The sequence below is a fragment of the Bombus vosnesenskii genome, unplaced genomic scaffold (genome assembly GCF_011952255.1).
Source record: "Bombus vosnesenskii isolate JDL3184/JDL3185 unplaced genomic scaffold, Bvos_JDL3184-5_v1.1 scf7180000013583, whole genome shotgun sequence".
Classification (NCBI taxonomy): Eukaryota; Metazoa; Arthropoda; class Insecta; order Hymenoptera; family Apidae; genus Bombus; species Bombus vosnesenskii.
The window spans coordinates 1-18,210 of record NW_022883133.1 but is presented as its reverse complement, the minus strand read 5'-3'; the positions used below and the strand labels follow the sequence as shown (position 1 = coordinate 18,210).

General features: G+C 35.3%; 2 protein-coding genes across 3 annotated transcripts; one reads left to right on the top strand and one right to left on the bottom strand.

Moving 5' to 3' along the window:
- The first annotated feature begins 462 nt into the window (after positions 1–462).
- On the top strand, positions 463–9,805 carry LOC117238678 (carcinine transporter-like). 2 transcript variants are annotated; one of them, XM_033503789.1, is made up of 9 exons: positions 463–746; positions 2,407–2,617; positions 3,435–3,693; positions 4,427–4,619; positions 5,167–5,385; positions 6,717–6,931; positions 7,694–7,869; positions 8,852–9,024; positions 9,106–9,805. In XM_033503789.1, the coding sequence occupies exons 1-9, from the start codon at positions 499–501 to the stop codon at positions 9,200–9,202; spliced, it is 1,791 nt and encodes a 596-aa protein (XP_033359680.1). In that variant the 5' UTR covers positions 463–498; the 3' UTR covers positions 9,203–9,805. The 2 variants fall into 2 exon arrangements, with proteins under 2 accessions (XP_033359680.1, XP_033359681.1); XM_033503790.1 differs by lacking the exons at positions 8,852–9,024; positions 9,106–9,805 and adding an exon at positions 8,001–8,082 and having other exon boundaries at positions 470–746.
- A 2,936-nt stretch (positions 9,806–12,741) lies between these two features.
- LOC117238679 (organic cation transporter protein-like) lies at positions 12,742–18,012 on the bottom strand. The gene is made up of 8 exons (XM_033503791.1): positions 17,785–18,012; positions 17,197–17,455; positions 16,048–16,240; positions 15,836–15,941; positions 15,000–15,103; positions 14,057–14,271; positions 13,486–13,661; positions 12,742–13,027 (listed from the first exon to the last, which is right to left on the bottom strand). Exons 1-8 carry the CDS (start codon positions 18,010–18,012, stop codon positions 12,809–12,811), a joined length of 1,500 nt encoding a protein of 499 aa, XP_033359682.1. The 3' UTR covers positions 12,742–12,808.
- Positions 18,013–18,210: the final 198 nt, after the last annotated feature.

Below are 18,210 nucleotides of genomic sequence, written 5' to 3'. Positions count from 1 at the left end.
TATATAAAAATTATCAGAGTATTTGAGCAGTCAATTATTCGCTAAATTAATAAGAATAATAAGCCACGATGTACGTAGTAAAATCATCATCATGTGTTATATACATATTAATTTTTCATTTAACATATATATTTGCGAAATATATATACATTGTCTCATGTATATATATCTTCAATATACAATCTCAGATTGATTCCAAATTTTACTATTATAATCTCGATAATCGTATCTCGTTAGAGTGCTAACGAAATTATAGAACGTTTCGTGATATGAAAGTGTTCGAGTACTTCCGTGAGACACTGTATATCATAAGATCGATCACCTTGATCGTTTATCGATCTGTATTCGTAAAACACATAAAAAGGTATGAACGCATTGCAACACGAATTTATTCGACGACCTAATAATACCCCATTCACCTTAAACTTAGTATCCTCGTAACGTGTAATTCGGGTTAAGTAGGTGATCGAGGATCATTGATTCGCAGATATCGAGATAATGACAGTCATGGTGGAGTCCGTAAAAGCCGAGGAGGGCGAACGTCCGAAGATCGAAACCTTCGACGACATACTACCGTACGTTGGCGAGGCCAGCCGCTACCAATGGTTCCTTTTCATCATGCTCCTGCCCTTCACCTTCGTCTACGCGTTCCTCTACTTCACGCAGTTCTTCATCACGCTATTACCAGCTGAACACTGGTGTACCGTTCCGGAACTCGAACGATGGAACCTCACAGACAAACAAAAGTAAGTGACACTTTATGTGCAATTTGTCTTATTTGAATTATTGAGTTATACGTAACGAACGATCCTACATAGTTTCTTTATGTTCGAATTTACCCTGTTACGCGATAGACATTTTCAGCTCGGGCAGATCGAAATGGTCAATAATCATGTTGATCGTATAACAAATCAATACATGTTTTCATTAAAGACGTTCCTTTCGATGTCTAGAATTAACCACCTTCTATAGGAGACAATTTACATGCATATGTACATATCTGTTCAAGTCACGTGCACGTAGTTTAAACCAGGCTTCTCGAAAGCCTGTTTGTTTTCCATGCAGGTCGCAATAAATATTCTCGACGACAGAATCTTCCACTTGCACGGAGATTTCCATTTTCTCAGCTGTGATAACGTATCGCATCGCGACAATTTGTTTCTTTAAAACCACAATATAATATCTGATAACTTGCACGAAACAACTGTGTTTATTGAATCAGGAAAACCCAGGTATCGCGTTGTATATGTAAATGCATATGTAAATATCGTGTCGTACGGGAGTGGGAGAGATACCTGTAACCAGTTTGCGACGAGATAAAAATAGTTGGAAATCGCGATTCCATAGTTATACTATTATCAACGTCTTTTTCACGTGTTCTATTTCAAGAACGTAAGGAATTACCGGTGAAAGGATAGGAAGTCTGGATGGCACGATTCCAACGAATCGTGTTACCATTCTTGACGACGCATGCGAGATCTGGTTTTCTACGATGCGTCAACGAGGAAAATCGTTCGTTACGCTTGTTTTCCATTGAATCACCCTGGCCAAGGCGAAACTATCGCTTTGTAGATCGACGGTTTCTTAGCGTTCCGGGGGCCCGCCAGAAACCAGTTTGGTCGACGACCTCCGGCAGATTCTAGACGTTCACGTGTTCCGCGAACTGATCGGCTAGGAAATTCTTTTTCGTTTCGCAGAATTTCTCGAATCTCCCCGCGTACCGTTTATTTGCCTGGAAATAGACTCACCGATACGTGCAGCGATCGGTAATTAAATCCCAACACAATTCGAATGCCTCGGAGTGCAACAGATACGGAACGATCGTCCTTCCAGCTCTTGCCTTTGTTCCTATTTTTACGGTCATTGTCTCTTTTCCTCTTTTGTATTTTGTGCTTTTGTTTTCCTGTTGTTTTATTCTTTCACCTTTCCCATTTTTGATTTTTTTTTTTTTTTTTTTTTTGAAACAGCAGATTTATAAATAATAAATAGGCCGCGGATTTTTATGCGAATTTTATTTTTACAGAAAATTTAAAAATGCAAAAATGTAAACACTATTAAAGATAATGTGTTATTACTGTTACTGATATCGTTGTTATTCTTTATTAGAGAAATTATTATAGATTTTTATATTGTTATGTATATTACTTTTGTCACTTTTTTTATTTAAACAGGATTCGAATTAAGTTTCAAGGAATTGGACTAATTTAAGATTAGGATTAAAAACTACGCATTTTTGAGTAGAATTTTCATCTTATTTTTCCAATTTCTCTCTCTCTCTACCATTTGCTGTCATTTTTCCTTGGTTATTTAAAAAAAGATAAGAAAATCAAAGGAAAATTAGTATTCTTAAAAATACTTCTTGCAAATTTCATCATCGTTAATGTAACGTATTCTTGTTTTATGTAGGATTGCACTATCGATCCCTCCAGCGTCGAGTGAGGAATTGCTGGCGGAAGGTGCGACTTCGTTTTCGCGATGTAACATGTACAATGTGAACTATACCGACATATTGGAGAGTGGTATCAGAGAGGCAGACCCATCCTGGCCAATAAAACCATGCCAATATGGATGGACCTTTAATCACACGATGATACCATACAAATCTATAGCTGTCGAGGTAAAATCACAAGAGAAAATTATATTCTTTATATAAAGTAACTTCAAACTTTCGACACCGATTAACAAATTTTTATTTAAATTAAAACTGTTGGAACCGTCGTTCTATAAATATTTACGGTCTTTCGTAAAGCTGCTGACGATAGCATATAATGCAGTCATTATAAAAGAAGTCCTTGTTGGTTGCACGAACTTAGACGTAGGTGTAATTACTTGTTATGCTGTTTGCATCTTAACAGAGCTCGTTTATAGCGGAACATAAAATTAACCTTGTCATCCTTAATTATTTGTACGTCTCGGCGTATTAAATCACGAACATGAATCCGTTTATATAATATTGCATAAATCGGAAAGTGAAAGTTACAACTGTACAATAGACAGATATTTCGAATTGAACGTATAAATACGCACTTGGTAACTTCTTACGACTCAAGACATTTTTATCGAATATTTATTGTTATTATTATTATTTCTAATTTCTATTTCTGCTATTTTATCACTAAAAAAGTCCTACTTAAATCGGGAGATACTATCTTCTACTTAACAAATTTATATTCCTTCCACTATGAGAAATTCTCTAATCATATCCAAGAATTATGCAAACTACCTCTACTATTTTATTACTAAAAATATTACCAAAAGACTACAATTAACTAACCTACGACTCAGGTTCTCAATTCTGATGATATTAAAAAACTACGGAATTTATTACTCGACCTTTCGTCGTCTTCCTTATTCTCTTCACCTTCTATCGATTTTCCAACCACGCGGTGTTTTTTCATAACTAGCCGCAATCGTAAAGCCCTTTTCTGTTTCAGCTGGAATGGGTATGCGACCACGCATTCCTCGGCTCAGCAGCACAATCGGCCTTCTTCGTCGGCAGCATTCTTGGAGGCTTAATATTCGGTTACATAGCCGACCATTGTGGCAGAATTCCGGCGTTAGTTGCGTGTAACGCGGTTGGTTTCATCGCGTCTGTCGGCACTGCGTTTTGCAACAGCTTCTGGAGCTTCTGTCTGGCGAGATTAGTCGTCGGTACCTCGTTCGATAACTGCTTCAACGTGCTTTTCATTATCGGTGAGTCATCGAGAAAATTATAAGAGAGAAAAAGCTGTTGAGAATAGGAAAACTATAATTTATGACCTAATAATGAGGCACCGGTATCGGTCCCGTTTTACGTAACGATTAACTATTTATGACGTGTTTGAATAAATGTTTATTGCCCTATGTCGGTTTGTTTTTTCTTAAGTCAAATTTTTATTCGAATTTTACGATATCAATTTTAAGATATTTAATGGTAAATGATTTTACTGAAACTTTATATTTTGGAATTATATCTCGTAATTTGAAATTTGTTGTGTAATTGTATATCTAGTTTGGTATTAAAATTACATGTGTCTAGGGATACTTTAAGATATTTTATTTTAAACGACAGGATACTTAATTCTGTATACTTTTCTTGAATGAAATTGTATCTTTCGAGTGACCTATTTCCCTATGGAGAATAATCTTCGGTTATACCACGATTACTGAGGCACTCTCCGTTCGATATTGAGATGAAAGCAGTGTTCCTTTTAAAATTCTTTTTAATTCAAAACGATCTTACATTGTCGATGTTAATGATTTATAAAATCTACAAATAAGTCTGAATATTTGAAATTAGATTGGTAAAAAACGAAGAAAGGACAAACCTAAAGGAAACAAGGAAACAATATTATTATATCAAATGAAGAAACGAAATTGACGAAACATTTGGGAAGATTTCTATAACGATGTAATACAATAACGATATCACGAATTATTCTTTCAGTGATCGAATATGTCGGTCCGAAATATCGAACTCTGGTAGCGAACATGTCGTTTGGACTTTATTTCGCGGCAGCCTCGAGTCTTTTGCCTTGGATCGCATATTGGATCTCAAATTGGAGGATCCTCAGCATGGTCACCGCGTGTCCTATGGTGGTTGCGTTTGTAGGACCATGGATTGTTCCTGAAAGTGCACGGTAGTTTAATTCCAATTTCTTTTTCATTATAAAAATATAATACAAAGAAATTTCGTAAGTAAATTAGTATGCGATAGTATAGTAGACATTTAATCTTACCTCGTCCTTTGGATTATTTTTGTATCTTCGTATCATCGGAAAATTCTTTAGAAATAGTCCTCAAAGAAATATAAGAAATTTCTTTTACGTTAAAGTTTCTCTTAAACATCAAAAGTCCTTTGAGACCGGACCATAAAAATTCCAAAATTATAGCTGAATTAAATTGGGTAATATTTTATCCAGCAATACATACTATCTTGGGATCGGTTATTACATCGATTCCTCTGTCTCGTAAATAAAACATAATAAAACATCTCAAGGTCAACATCTTTCTCTCGATAAGCCATCACATTTTTAGCTGTGCAAAATAAATGATTGATGCGTAACTAGACAGCTCTATTCAAATTTGCACAAAAAGTTTGTCGATACAAAAGGTTGGTGAAAGTGATGATTTTGAAAATTTCTTACAGGCTTTTATAACGTTTGCGTATTTCATATACTTCCGTAGTTGGTACATAACCAGTGGCAGGGTGGACAAAGCGATCGAGATGCTGAAAAACTTCGCTAAAGTGAACGGTAAAGAGGTGAAGCAAGAAATATTCGACGAATTTGAGAAAAGTTGCAAGGCGATGAATGAGAAGGATCAATCGCATAATCAATACACTGTTCTACATCTCTTCAAGCTGCCACGACTTGGTCGTATCACTATCATGCTCATCATTTATTGGTAAGTTAACCTTTCCATCATCAATCGAACAAACTACACAGCTAGAACTTTTTACTTGTAAATTCTCAGCAATGATTACAATATTATTTTAGAAAAAACTAAGACACCAGAGAAATTTATAATCATATACGAAAAGATATACAGAGTGGTTGGTAACTGGTGGTACAAGCGGAAAGGGGGTGATTCTACGCGAAAAAAGAAGTCGAAGATATAGAATAAAAGTTTTTCGTTTGAGGTTTTGTTTTCGAGAAAATCGACTTTGAATTTTCGCTCGGAAAAATTAAAAAAAAATTCTATTCTATATGTCGGACCTAGCCACGTGTGATGTTGCCTCGGAGGTGTCGATACAATGGGACATATATTGTATTAATAATCAAACTTCAGGCAGAAACTGCCTAGCAACGGCGTTTGGAACCTTCTCAATGCTTTCAAACGGGTATAGAAAACAAATGCAATCGCACAGCGAGAAAAATTCCACGAGGCTGGCATTCGTGTGATTGCTTTGGAGAGTGATACATCGAGCATTTTCAACAATCGTATTTTGCGCCCAAGATTAGTTTACGTTTAGTGAAGAGTTATCCCGTTGACTGTGGATTCGTTTGAACCCAAAGACATTGTTAATAGTGTTCATTAAACTTATTATTCATACAATTTATTATTCTCTAACTTTATCATTCGTTAAACTTATTATTCATTAGACTTATTATTTGTTAAGCTTTGTGATAGTCCTGTATATACGTGTAAATATAATCTCGGCTTTGTGAAACAATGGCTAATTCACGTGAAGAGTTGTTACAAAATTCTAACCATAACCCGACATATATTTTCGACTTCTTTTTTCGCGTACAACACCCGCTTTCCGCTTGTATCACCAGTTACCAACCACCCTGTAGATAGGAAAGGTATTCAATTTTATACTTCCTTTACGTTTCTTATATTTTCTTTGTTTTTAATACTACGATAATTCTGAATCATCCTGCATTTCCTAAAATAAAATTAACTAAGAATATGTTCTTAACTCTCAGCCTCACGATATTCCAGTCATATTATACCGTTAATTCAACCAAGTTACCAATCAGCCTCGACGCTACTTCCCTGTCTTTATAAAACCAGTATTAAAATAGACACAAATTACCATAAACTACATACAAACTACTCGAATGAACATTAAGAGAGTATATGGGGCATTTTATGTGGGTCATTAAGAACCTGCTTAAGTATATAATTAGCATCGATAAACGTCAAACGCGAGGGAACGAGTATGCGAAGGATTAATAAACGATCTTGAAGTCCAGCGTGATTTATGTATGACTCTGCTGATTTTTTTCTAGGTTGCTGATGGTGTGGGTGTTCGACGGCCACGTTTGGAACATGAAACTTCTGGACCCCGACGTTTTCACGTCGTTCTCTTTAGCCTCCCTCACGGAACTTCCGGCCGCTGTTCTACTCGCCCTTTTCCTCGACAGATGGGGCAGACGATGGATGGGTTTCGCATCGATGTTCCTCTGTGGCATTTTCTCCTTCGTTGCCATCGCTACCCCCTCTGGTAACATTTTTTCTTTTTTTTTTTTTTATTTCTTGATAAATGACTTGTCAATCGATATTATTCAATAAAATAGCAGGGACGTGTGAATAGCAGTGAGAAAGCAGGGGTGAATTTTATAGAAAAAATCCGGTTTTATCGATCGACGGTCGTTTTAAAAAGCGCTTTTCTGAAGATTCTCCAGCGAAAGCTTTGGGAGATTGAGAAATGAAAGCTCGTGCTTGATGCAAGAATAATGTTTTTGTTAGATAGTAAGGAGATAAGCGGTAGCGTTAGGGGATATCCGCGTTTTCAAGGACATTAAGGAGTGGAAAATAGACATTTTTTAATCCGTATTTAGAATAGAACGTTGTAGTTATAAAACAATTTACTATTTTTATTTCCTCATCTTGCAACAAAACTTTCCTTCGAATTCTCTTTTATCGTTTATAGACAACAGACTTGAACGACATAATAATATAGACCCGTATTATTTAAAATCGTATTATAGAGAATTTACAATTATACAATCCGGTCATTTTACTTAGTATTAATAATAATCGAATCTTATAAAATCTTTTTATACAAATATTCCTCTTCTCTTCTTTTCTTTTTCTTTTTCGCCTTTAAATCCTATTCCATTAACGATTGACATTTATTTCTCAACGTCACATACTCGACAGGGATGACATTTAATCTTTAATTGGACCATGCGCGCATCGGGCGTATGTATCGTGCGTGGAATGCGGCGATCGTGGCATTTACATATTTCTCAACTTATTCAAGGTTCGACAACGGTTGCCATGGCGATTATAGCGCGTCTTGGGGTGAATATCGCCGCGAATATTGGTTTCCAATATGCAGCGGAAATGCTGCCGACTGTGGTGAGGGCTCAGGGCGTGTCTTTGATCCATATCATCGGTTATATCGCCCACATTTTGGGACCTTACATTATTTATCTGGTAAGTGAATCGAAATTTCTGTTAACGACATCGTATTTCTACGATCCGAAAATTACTCAACCTCTTTTTTAATTTACGACTAATATTATCTGTTATTGAAATACGTTTTTTTAAGTTGGTTTAATTTGTAGAAAAATTATGTTCCTTGTCGGCCATGGATTCTTCTTGTGATCTTACGAATCACGGAAACAAGATAGATTTTCGATATATTTTCCTCCGTTTCGTTTTTTTGTGAAGGAAATGTAACTTTTCTATTGTCTGTAATTATTTACAGGTTTGCGATACTGCACTATAGCTTCGTTTCAAAATGAAACGAATGTTTGCAAAATCTCGTTACACAGGTAACACCAATGATCCTTTGTATATTGACAACTTCTTCAAATTCTGTCTTTAACCAATATTCTTTATTAATATTTAAAAAAATATTAAGTATACAGAAAATACGAAGAGGAATATTTGCGAGGACACTCACGATTATTGTGTGAGTTATTCTGTTCTGAATTATAAATTTACCTCAAAGTATACTATTATTTGTGTAATGTTATTACCGAAAATGAACTTATGGAAGTATCCATTTATTTCCCGAAAATCGAAGGGAAATTAAGGAATTAGCGGAAAGCGGAATTAGTCGCTATTACGTCTAAAAGAGGTATAAAGGGAGACGTATAGAGGGAGACGTAGAGCAAGAGAGACGTAGAGCGGTAGAGACGTAGAGCGGGAGAGAGACGTAGAGCGGGAGAGAGACGTAGAGCGGGAGAGAGACGTAGAGCGGGAGAGAGACGTAGAGACGAGAGACGTAGAGCGAGAGAGACGTAGAGCGGGAGAGAGACGTAGAGCGAGAGACGAGAGAGAGACGAGAGAGAGACGAGAGAGAGACGAGAGAGAGACGTAGAGCGAGAGACGTAGAGCGAGAGAGAGACGTAGAGCGAGTGACGGATAAGGGGAAGCGTATAAAAGGGAGAATATTTTTCGTTTAATTTAGGCTGACATTGATCCATCTTTACCGCTGGTTGCCCTCGGTTTGCTGTCTTTTGGACACGCCTTCCTGACCCTTGGCTTGCCAGAAACGTTGAACCAGGAATTACCAGAAACCCTACAGGAGGGTAACGACTTCGGCAAGGAACAAAGTTTCTGGTGGGTTCCGTGTATATCCTCGTAAGTATAGATTCTATAATATTCTTCCTCCGCCTTATGTTAATATAAATTTACTAATAATCGTTTATTTCAATTTGACAGAAGCAAAATGCTGAAAAAATCTTATAGAAAGAAGAAAGGCCTTTCAAATCCAGCGTTTACTGGCAGTGTTCAAAAAATGGATTGTACTAGGTTATAGCGGTTAGATTTGGCAACGGCGCGAAATTTGCCAGTGGCGTAAAACTTGCCAGTAGGGTGAAACTTACCAGTGGCATGAAACTTGTCAATGGCATGAAACTTGTCAGTGGCGTAAAACTTGCCAGTGGCGTAAAACTTGCCAGTGGCGTGAAACTTGCCAAATTCGTTGTAAATATAGTTATTAAACCTGCGTGTGTGATGTTAGATGTTAAGATATTACGAACGTATTGAGATTAGAGAGCTATTGAGAGAAACTAGGAGGAAGTATCAATTATTGCAGTGAAAGAGACAAGAATCGTCAAATTACACAAGGTATACGTTTAAGCAATTAATTGATGCTTCATCGACGAAGTAGCTTTGTTGCACACAAGATAATTTTCTTTAAAGTGTATCTTTTTTTAATTGGAATGACTGTATAAAAATGTGAAGAAATTTAAAGAATTAAGAACGCGGCATTTAAAGTACGTTGCGTTCACATATTGCGATGTAATTATTTCGCGTACTATAACGTCGGTAAAGTGTTGGAAATGAGAAACGATTCAAGTATCTTATGTAAATGTACAATTAAATTCAGTATTGGATATACGTATTAAAGGAAACGATATATAAGGAAATAATATACCATAGTATTTATGCATCTTTCGCTTTAAAAATCGAAAAGAAAGATCTATATCTTTTTTTTCTTGCTTTTTTTTCTTTTCTCGTTGAAGGAATACTCTAGTTGAATTGATTTAACTATGAAATACCGTGAATAACAAAGGATTGCCACGAGACACGAAACACAAAAAGAGAGCTGTCTTCGCGCATTGTCAAGCTTTCAACTTGTCTCCTTTCTTACGAATCGCCTTTGTATCAATATAGGTGATTCATAAATCGCCGACACTTGAAATGAGAGTTTCGATCGACTTTTAATCCGAAGTGTATTTTGCGTTCGCTCGATCATCGTGGCTTTTTTTCATCATCCATTTATGCATCAACACGTTGAATGCTTTGAAAACTCTGAGATCTCTGTTATTTAATTTAAATATATACATACATATATATATATATATTATTCTAATGAAACATCAAGATTGAAATTCTTTTATGATATTTTCTTTTTTATGATCTTTCAGTATTAATACGAGAAATATCTCTATTTGATATATTTAGATATAATAAGAATATTACTTCTAATAAGTATCCTTGAATCCGTAATTACTGATCATTCATAAAATGGAATGCATTAAAACAATTAATTGCTAAGCGTTCATTAGCTACCATCATACCCAATTGAGATTATAAAATGAAAGTTGTAAGATCTTTTTAAGCAGGAATTTTTTTTAATACAAAGGATATTAACATAATGTTAGACATTCTTCCGAAATTGTTCTGTTTAAATCCAATGGAAAAAGCAGTAAATAATTTATAGAATTATATACAAATTTTAGAAGAAAAATTGATAGATAATGAGTTAATTTTGAAAATGCTCAGGTTTAAATGTTACTTGAAACAGATCGAAACTCCGTCACGTGTTCAATTAGAAATAGTAAAATTCTGATTCGTGAAGAGACGCGAATATTTCCAATCTCGTTCCTTTCGATCCTCCGACCTGTTCGTCTTAAGCGCACAATCTCCGTTATACCACCTTTAAACAATGATTCTAGCAACTAGAATCATTCGATCGTTAGAATCATTCGCGTACTTATGAGACTAGCCCCTGCTTTCAGTTACCGATTAAAAAGACATACTACTGTTCGTCGCAAGTATCAGCTATCGTTCCTCAAAACCTGAGATTCTTTGAAATATTCCTACGCTAGAGATTCAACTGTACATAATTGTTCAAGGCTACAAGTTAGTTCGATCCTCGTGATACAATGGATAATAATTCGATCGTCTGGAAAATAATTCTGGACGAGAGAATTCTCATTTAACCCTTGACGGTCGATGATTTTGTAAATCACGTACGATATCGTAATCAGGAATGAATTCTTTTATATTTTTAATCTTGAAATTACACAGGGCCAATACATATTAAGCTGAATCGCAAATAAATATTAAGGGAGTCTTAAGGAGTTATAATATCGACATTTCTTATCAATACGATAGTGATATAATAATGTGATATAGTACAGAGTGTTTCGTAACTGATGATTCTTCGTATTTTCGAGAAAATAAATTTTGAATATGTTTCGTGAATGTCGTGTGAACACGAGTTGACAAAGCTTCAGAATTTCATTCTCTCGAACGTCGTACGAAAATCTCTCGTTCTATATTTTCAACAGATCCTTTCACATAGTATTATCCTGTACCACTGGTTATTAACCACATTAACTAACCACTGGTTATCACAGTATCAATTACCAGACACCCTGTATAATACAGAATATTACTTCAAATATCCGTATAATGAAGCATTTCATTTTCTATAATTAATTATAATTAAGTTCGGCTGTTAAGGGTTAATACATTGTAACATAAGTGATCGTTATCGTAGAACTCCTAATTATAGGATGGAGTTAGATTAGACGTATAATGATGAACGAGGATCATCGAGCATTAATGTATTTAATTATAGAGATATTTAGCAGTTTATTTTTGTTCGGGGGATTCGTCGATGTGTGTGCAAATAAAAAGTAGAATTGTTTCTTATATTAAGGTTTATGGAAGTTTTATTCGGTGAATCAATCTTATGGACGTGAGTGTATACGCGAATGTATACGTGAGTGATGATTATGAATACTATGAATAGGTTTCTTCAGATTGATTGCGTTGTTATTGGCACAACGACGAACACTGATCGTCATACGATGGCACGATTTGCTTACAATATTCTTTCCTTTCTTTTTTTCTTCTTCCTAAACCATAGAAACAGTCAATTAGAGTTATTTTTTTTTTTAAATGTACGCTCAACTCGTTTTAGATAAATAAAAGTCCAGCAGTTGGTGCTGAAGAAATTATAACAATAATTTAAAAAGTCTTCAAGCTTGGATTTTATTAATATTGTACGTTATTTAAAATCGTACAAAAAAATATAACGAATAGATAAATAATCGTTAAAAATACGTGGATAATCGTTCAAAAGATATAAAACTGTTTCTTTTCACAAAGACAAATTATCTAAACGTACTATTTTTTTAAATAAGATTTTGTCCAATATATTCCAGTGAAAAATGTTAAAAACATTAAAGGAATCAAAAATTTAAATCTCCCTAATTTATTATTTACGTAATTAATAAATTACGTAATTATTAATTTACGTAACATTTTCGATATTATTCTACGTAATATCTTTGAATATCAAATTAGCACCAACCGCTGAACGATTCGAACGTGCGTAACGCAAGTGAAAATTAGCATTAAAATTATAAAAGCTCTTAAAAGATAATAATAAAAATTATATAGGAACACGATTTCTAAGCTCGCTCTTTTTAGAATTAAGGCTTACAAATTCTTAAACGTAAACGATAAAAATAAAAATTAATGTAGGAGAATAGAAAAATAATATGTTCCGATTTTTTCTCGTACAAAAATCGTCAGACTGATCCGCTTGTAATATTGTTACTTCTAAAAAAACACGAATCCTCCTTCGTGTTTTTTAATTGAATTATTATTAAAAATCAGATAATTATCGTTCACAGGAGTGATAGTGTTGATGTCCATTGAAGTGTGTCTTATGGTAGCAAGGCAACGACCAGAAATGTTGGTCCCTTCCGAATTCTTCGCCTTGCTTGATAGTCTGAGGAAGATTCTGGCCGACAGTTTCCGGCAGGAACAAAACCAGTGCAGCGCCAAAAAAGGATACCGTGCTGATAATGAGCATTGGAAATCCCTCCCAAATTGCAGCCTAATGAACAAATATTAATTTATATGAGCAAAGGTTAAATACCATGAAAATCTGGTCAAAGTATTTCTCATTTAAAAAGTTTCATTAGAAAGTTTCAACCAATATAGTTTCATATCTTAAGTTATTCCATCATTTTTTATTTTAAATTTCAATTTTTTGATTAAAGATCAGTTAAAGAAAAGCGTTGGTTGCAACTTCCAAAACGGGCTTTCTAGAAAGTGAGAAATATTTTGATCAGATTTTTATAATATTTAACTTCTTCAGGAAACAACTTGTTTTAAGGTAAGAAAAAAACTATTTTACATTTTCATGAGAAAATTTACATGAGAACTTTTTCATAATTTCTAATAGCGCTTATTGTATCTTTTGGAATAAATTAAAGAGAAGTTGAACGTGGATGTACTTAGCGGTGTTTCAAAAATGTTGTAACAATAACAGTAGTATAAATATTTATTTACCGAGTCAGTGATATATGGCGCCAAAGAGTGTGCAACTATTCCGAAAATATGAATGAAAGATACGCCCTGCGATCTGACTGGCGTGGGCAGAAGTTCTGCTGCATACTGAAGACCAACATTGGCTGCCATGTTCAGACAGAATCGCGACAATATTGACATTACTAATTTCGCGAGCACTGGGGAATAAATTAAAAAATACAAAATTAATCCTGGGTTCACAATACTTGATTGTAAGTTTAATTAAAAATATAGTCCGATCGAAGCTTAATCAAAATCAAATTAAAATTTTACACAAACTTTAAACTTCTATAAATCTCCAAATTCTAGAAAACCAACATATAGAAAATTATTGCTTCTAAAATGTGCACACCTCTTTCAATTTCGCCACTAAATTAATTCCTAATAATTCCTAAATTCTAGTTCCATCAAAATAATTATTTTCCAAGATTAATACCTTCGACGTTGCCAAAATTCTTTTACATTCATCATCAACTTAATTTCAGATTTTTCTCAATAATATGTCATTATAATCGTTTTAATTTTACTTTAATAAACAGATCGATATATTTACTGGAATGCAGCATAAGTTCAGCGATACTGAGTACACAGGTCATTGTCATCGTGAGAAATCTGCAGAGTCTACGACCCCATCGGTCGAGCAACAGGGCGAGTAATAACCCAGCTGGAAGTTCTGTGGCACAGGCGATCGAGAACGACACGAACACCGAGCTCTGGATAAGTTTTAATGAATACACGTGACCGTCGAAAGAGATCAGGGTGAAACACCTGTAATATCGTAGAATAGATTTGAATTAGAGGTCGGTTGAAAATAGAAAAAAACCGTGTACGTCGTCTTCCGTGGTTTGTTTACATCCAAGAGCGCCTAGTAGCAGCGACGCGAGAAAGGATAAGCAGCGTCAAAACAGAGGTACGGTTTCATATTTCAAGGAATGGCAATCGAGAGGCCAGAGTATGTGAGCCGAAAAGTGTGTATGTGTGTGAGAGGACGAGAGCAAGAACGAGCACGACCGGGCAGGATTGTGTTGCGAGAGTCAGAGCGAATTGAGTCGTTGAAGAGTAGAGTCGTTAGAGCGAATTGAGTCGTTGAAGAGTAGAGTCGTTAGAGCTAATTGAGTCGTTGAAGAGTAGAGTCGTTAGAGTTTTCGAGTCGTTGAAGAGTAGAGTCGTTAGAGTTTTCGAGTCGTTGAAGAGTAGAGTCGTGAGAATTGATAGAGTTGTTAGAGAGAGAGAGAGTGTGTGTGTTAGATTCGTTGTGACGAGAGTGATCAAATAACTGTAAAGTTATTTGATATAGATACGAGTATTGCATTTAGTTTCCGTTAAATATCGTTCTCTGTCCAATTTATATTTGTATATTCAATTTAATATTAATAAATTGTAAGTAATCGAAAAAAAAAATTTCTATCCTTATTTTTCGATATTACACACCTACAAGATTGTATCGGTTATTTATGAAGGTTTTCTCGCAACATGAACTCGTATCTTATACTTGCCAGAATGCAACTAGAAGAATAGTGTTTCTCGCCAACCGTGGCGTTTTGAACAGATCGAGCAGCGTCGCTGATTCTTGAATTTTGTCCGGTGCCTCCATGTTACTCTGCAAGAATTTATTTCGAGAATAATTAACGAAAGATATAATACGAGTCGTGCCTTTAGACCTTACACAGTTCAAAATTCATAACACACTGAAAAGAAATTTTATTTTCATTTTATTCGTCATTAATAGATAGCACGAACAGTGGCACTTTGCATTCTGTTTTATGGAATTAGTCGGCATGGCTTTTGATATCGAGATTTATTAATATAATGGATGGTTGGTTGATTAAATACTTTTCTGATCCGAAATACAGTCGGAAACAAAACTAAGTGGATTAGTGGAGAAAATGTAAAAATTCATTTCAATCATTTGCTGAACTATCTGCATATTATTAGAAGGAAATATAATAAATAAAACTCAAGTATATGAGGCTGATACTAATTTGATTATACTTTCTTCACATCTATTTCCATTAACTATAGCAGCTTATTTTTATCCCCGATTGTACTTGTAAATTGTAAATATTTTATAATTTCTATATAAATTCCCAGATTTACTTCAAATTTTGTACGAGATCGATATAATACCACAATGGAATCGCGACAGTCAAGTTTCATTTCATATTTCATTTTTCATCGCGTTTCATTTTTAAAACCTGTCTATGCATGTTAAAATACATTCGCGAGTCTGTGTGTTTTCGACGTGAATCAAATATATCTGTCAGCACAGATTCAAGTATTGTACCGTATGATTTCGCGTAAGCTTTCTAGAATTCTATTTGATCGAACTTACGACGAATATATCGTAAATACGCGAGTCTGGATTTCTACGATTGATCCTAGCTATTCTCCGTAGTTTCTCAACAACCTTGTCCATCATCCCGTTGGAAACGTACCATCTTGAACAGAGCAAATACGAGTGATATGGATCGATAAGTAAATTTGCATAAATCTCAAAGCGCAAGTTGAGAATTCGAATAATCGAACGATTAGAAGTTTACTTACCGGGCGCTCTCGGGAAGAATCCACGGTGTGATAGCGACAGATAACAGCGGTATGGCAGTAACGTAAGTAAAATATCTCCAGTTCGCGATATAATAGGCTATCCATGGTAAAATTGTACTGGCCACTGCGAAGTATACGCCAAAGGCGATATTCACGACCAACGTTCGTTTCGAAACAGCCATATATTCGAGAACTGTGGGATAATTGATCGTCGATGACTCTCGGAATAACTGATTATTATATCAAGATACTTAACGACGATTATTCTTTATGTTGCAGTAATAGAACATGGAAGATTTATCGAGTGAAACCCGTTATTATTAATATGGAGCAATTGATGACGAGCCGAATGAACGATACCATCAACATAATTGTAGGATAATTGTAAGATTATAAATATAATTCCGATTTTAAATTAATCCGTTTACTCTGCAAACGTGAATGTTCCGAGTTTGAGCTGGTCCGTATAACAAAAAGCGCTACATAATGCACGTGTTTTGCTTGTAACGTATTTAAACGAAAATTTTGTGATAATTTTCATTTCGAACGAATATACAGAGTGGTTGGTAACTGGTGGTACAAGCGGAAAGGGGGTGATTCTACGCGAAAAAAGAAGTCGAAAATATAGAATAAACGTTTTTCGTTCGAGGCTTTGTTTTCGAGAAAATCGACTTTGAATTTTCGCTCGATACGCGTGCACTTTATCGCGTCTCGTTATAACAGATCTCACTGTAGATCGTTGTCTCGATGGAAGAATTAAAAAAAAAATTTGTATTTTATATTTTCGACTTCTTTCCGCTTGTACCACCAATTACCAACCACCTTGTATAACTCGATTTAAGAATATCAAGATATAACTATCCTCGACGACATGAAAATCGATGAAACGATCTTTAACAATAACAAAATCAATATATTCATCTCTGGTGGTGGCAAAAGCTCTTGAATCAAGAACTCGAACCGTATAGTTCAATCGAGTACAGCAACGTCAAAATTATCTTCGAGGAACAATTCATCAAAAATTTCTCACGCAACATCATCTTTCACGTAATAGAAACATTGACTTCATACTAACGTTATCTCTCGCGTGACTGAAACATTGGCTTATCGGTCGAACCTCTCGCACTTTCTACTTCGTAGAAGGCTTACCGATAATCAGAGGAATGTTGATACAGTTATCGAACGCCAGTCCAGTGAGAAACCTACAGACGGCGAATGACCAAAAACTATTTGCGCTGGCAGTGAAAATGGAGGCAAAAAGGGCGATACCATTGCAGAACATTAAAGCTGGGATACGCCCCTTGTGATCGGCGATCCAACCGACTAGGAAACCACCGATGATGGATCCGCAGAAGAAGATGGCCTGCGCCGTTGATACGAGGTATTCTCGGTCGCATACCCAATCTAGCTAATCACCAAGGTTAAGAGTTAGTCAGCGAAAAACCAGATTCATATTTTTCAGAATATAATTTTAATCCTGCTGCGGTCTTCGAATTTTTATATCTCGATTCTGCTCGCAGTTCGATGAATGAAAGAGTTCTTTATGCTCTGAAAAAAACGTTCGCGTAAAATTGGAACGAGGAATCATCCGTACTAACAATTATCGTCTTATACTTTCTTTAAACTTAAGAAATTTACTATAACAAGGTTAGATTAGATCGGAAATGACCCAAAGAACGCAGCAGAAGTGTAAGAATTTCGAAGCATGCGATTCAGACAACGATGTGAATACTTCACCTCAGTTTCTATACTAGGATATGGAATCTGCGTAAAATTATACTCCCATTGAGTACATTTTATCGTTTTGTTTGTTTGGAAGCCCGATGAGCTCAGGCTCTTATCGCTCTTCAACAGCTCTGTGAAGTTTACGTCCTTCCGTTGACATTGTTCGTAATAAGGATAAACGTTCGTCACTGGAATCGCTATCTTAATCCTAACCACCCCATACGATAGATGATTGATCATTTTAATTATTAAAATAAGAACCAAAGTCCAGACAGAGTAATCCAAAAATATCTTGTATCTTATCGTGAAATTTTTCTACAATATTTTCTAATAATTTTCGAAATGTTCGAAAATTCGAGAAATTCCAGAAATCGCGATATCTCGCATATTTTTCACAATATTTTAAAGTCACTTTCTACGAACAATCAAAAATATCGT